This window comes from Cynara cardunculus, unplaced genomic scaffold (genome assembly GCF_001531365.2).
Source record: "Cynara cardunculus var. scolymus isolate 2C unplaced genomic scaffold, CcrdV1 Un_Scaffold_6325, whole genome shotgun sequence".
Taxonomy (NCBI): Eukaryota; Viridiplantae; Streptophyta; class Magnoliopsida; order Asterales; family Asteraceae; genus Cynara; species Cynara cardunculus.
Window position 1 is genome coordinate 4,945 of NW_020202891.1, and position 3,639 is coordinate 8,583.

Here is a 3,639-nt window from a genome sequence, read left to right on the forward strand (position 1 = left end):
TTATCCTGATTATATTTTATATTCTTTATATTTAAAATGATATGTTTGATCTATATTTAATTATGTTTATCAATTAGCTATATGAATTCAAATATATAATTTTAAAAAGTTGTATTCATACACATTTACTTGTAATCTTGAATTTCAAGTAATATACACTAAATAGTATTTGATGCATTAAAAATGATTTTTAAGAGTTTTATGCAAATGTTTTATAACATAACAAGAAGGGTACTCACGCAATGTAGTAAGATGGATCTTGATTTTAATGTTCCATTTTATTCTTTGTCTTTATCGATGTAATATGATTTTATGTGGTTTTGAAAAAATAATAATGTTTTTATTTAAATAAAATATAAATTTGAAAAAATTATATCGATATTGGTATCAAATTAACTATTTAGAATTTTTCCATGTTTGTATAATTTCTTTAATTCAAATTTTTTTATTATAATTTCATTAAATTTAATTATGTAGTAATTTATCTTTGTTTAATAATATTTAATTTTTATAAAGATAATAATTAAGTATTCTGTTAGATCTCAATAATTTCATATTTATATTTTAAATTTTTTATATTTAAAATGATATGTTTATCTTGTATTTGATTATGTTTATCCACAATTAGTTAAACGAATTTATATATAGAGCTTTAATAAATTGTATTAACACATAATACTTGTACTCTTGAATTTTAAGTAATATGTATTAATAAACAGTACTTCATGTTTAAAAATAATTTTTAATAGTTTTTATTAAATATTTTATAATATAGTATAAATATATAATTGAAGGGAGGAGAACAAGTTTAAATTATAATTAAGTCATGAAGGTGGCAACATTATAGGCCAAAACACTATCTATTTTCTTATTTATTTAATCTGTTGTAAAATTTCTCCTACTATTTCTACATCATATAAGGTTCAAATAAAAATTCAAAATAGTACGATTAGGAATTTGCATTCAGTTAAACACTCACAATTTCTAGTAAAATAAAATAAGCATGTGCAAGTTTTTAATGAAAAACCTTTATTTTATTTATCTATATTATATTATAAAGTATTTAACAAAAATTCTTGAAAACCATTTTTAATGCTTGAAGTACTATTTATTGATGTATATTACTTAAATTCAATATTACAAACAAACTGTGTGTAAATACAATTTATTAAAGCTTCATGTTTGAATTCGTATAACTAAATGTAGATTATCGTAGTCAAATACAAGATAAACATTTTATTTTAAATATAAAAAATCTAAAATATAATTAGGATAATTATTGAGTTCTAATAGAATACTTAATATATCTTTGCAAAAAATTATATATTATTAAATCAAAAATAAATTACTTCGTTATTAAATCTAAATTAAATTATAATAAAAAAATTGAATTAAAGAAATTATACGAAAAACAAGAACTTTTAAATAGTTAATTTGATACTAATATTGATATATTTATTTTTAAAACTTTTTGATATCTTCAATTTTATATTTTATTCAAAAATAAAAACATTATTCATTTCTCAAAACAACATAAAAACCATATTAAAATATCTACAGAGACGAAATAAAACGAAACATTAAAGTCGAGATATATCTCGCTGCATTGCACGAATACCCTTCTAGTATAACAACATATGTTCACATGTTTTATGTATTCATTTTGTTTAAAAACTTTATCATTTATTTATTTAAAAATTTATCATTTATTTTATTATTCTCACATCAAACTCATTACTTGAGTGTCAAACGTTTATTTATTTTGTACTCACTAATTATCCTTTTTTTAATATTTGATGATAACTAAACATATTTGTCATTATATATCAAATCAAAAAATTTACTTTTTTTTATAAAAATGGATAGAAATCATTAATTTTATTCAAACCGATTAAGCTAAAATAAAGTGAGGGAAAAGTAATTAGTTACCCAATCGTGACAAGAGAGCATGAAGTGATCAGCCGCATGAGTTTTGTTCCAGAAAGGATGTTTGGTAGAGATGACTCTGACGTAATCAGAGACAAAGTGTCGGAGTGGGGTGACGTCATAGGTATCAGGCTTGTACAGATACTTGACCATCCAGGTAACACTGAATGGCATGAAGTAAACATGCGCCCTGTCTGCATCTTTGGTTCTAAAATAATGCCCTCTCCTCCCTTGCTCCATTTCCTGTATGAACCTTCCTTCTACTGTGTATATATCTTTGCATGGCCCATCATGTACAATTGGGAGCTCACCTTCTTCGTATATATATATTTTAAATATTTTCTCCATCTCTATATAACTCCTGTATTTTTTTTTTAAATATATAATAAGTAAATATGATCAATCATATATTTATATTATCTTATAAATCAGATTTAACAAAAATCTTAAAAACAATTTTTAATACACAAAGTATTATATATTTATGCACAAAATCTTAAATCAACTCATAATGCATTAAGTACTACTACTTTATGCATTCAGCCTTAAAATCTCTTAATTTACAATTAAAATAACATATAGTATAAGTTATCAATGCACATTATTACTTATTCTTTTCATGTTCTCAAGATACTTTTGACACCTTTTACTCATGCATTCACCCTCTCATAACTCTATGTCTTCTCTCTATCTCTCAAGGTGAGATTCAAACTGATACTCACCATGAGTTATTAAAATTTCTCTCATTCATCTTCTATTCAATTGCTCTAGAACTCTCGGTCTCGCTCTCGATATCTTGATTCTTTGCTCTTGGTGTAAATCGAACACATTTGTAGAGTCGTTCAAATATGTTGGATGTTAAATACATTGGATTTTAAACTGTCATTAATTTTTTTCATCAATAGACTGTATTTGAAACCATAACTCTTATTTATTCAAATTGTATGTAAAGACCAAGTGTAACTTATATCGTCGTTGAATTTTCTCTAATAAAACCAATAAAATTCAAAATCGTTAAAATTCACGGCTCCCACCGCATTGCACGGGTACACAAGTAGTATATATATGCACACACAAATTAAGAAAAGCAATCTCGGATGCTTTCGACTTAAGATGCAGTCTTGGAGTCTGAGATTGCTTTTTTCTTTTTTTAAAAGAAGCCAAACTAAAAGAACATAAAGAAGAAAACAACTTCTTTGATGATCATGCAAGTTTTTAGGATAAAAATGAGTTGGTGATACAATTGTTGATCCCCAGCTCCCAGCAGCTTAGAATCTTCCTTCCAAGGACAATATCTTCTAAATGAATATGTTTAGCGAAAGAATTTACATGAATATGTGAAATTTGTTCGATTATTCTTTAAAAGAGCATTCGAGGAGGGAATGAGGTTCCAACACACACATACATATAGGGGTGTGCGTGCTCAAATGAAAACTTCATATATTGTGATGAGAACTTTTACCTTTAACATATTGTTTCACATGATTTTTTTTCATCAAAGACTAGCATTTAATGTATTTATCTAACATATATTTAATTTGTTTCACAGTGCCGTTGTTTCGTATGTATTCGATTGACAATGTGAAATTTTTTACATGCATTTCTTGTTTCATAAACACACCAAAAGTTTAGTAATATATGTTAATCAATACCTCAAATATAATATATATATATATATATATATATATATAGATATAGAGAGAGAAGGGGGGG

At 24.8% G+C, this 3,639-nt stretch overlaps 1 protein-coding gene across 1 annotated transcript in view; it reads right to left on the reverse strand.

Moving 5' to 3' along the window:
* LOC112504643 (probable glycosyltransferase At5g25310) overlaps nucleotides 1-3,639 on the reverse strand; it is an 8,583-nt gene that overhangs the window by 1,916 nt on the left and 3,028 nt on the right. The window contains exon 3 of the mRNA XM_025108595.1: nucleotides 1,930-2,287. Coding sequence (XP_024964363.1) covers nucleotides 1,930-2,287 — 358 coding nt within the window. The remainder of the gene's footprint in view (nucleotides 1-1,929; nucleotides 2,288-3,639) is intronic.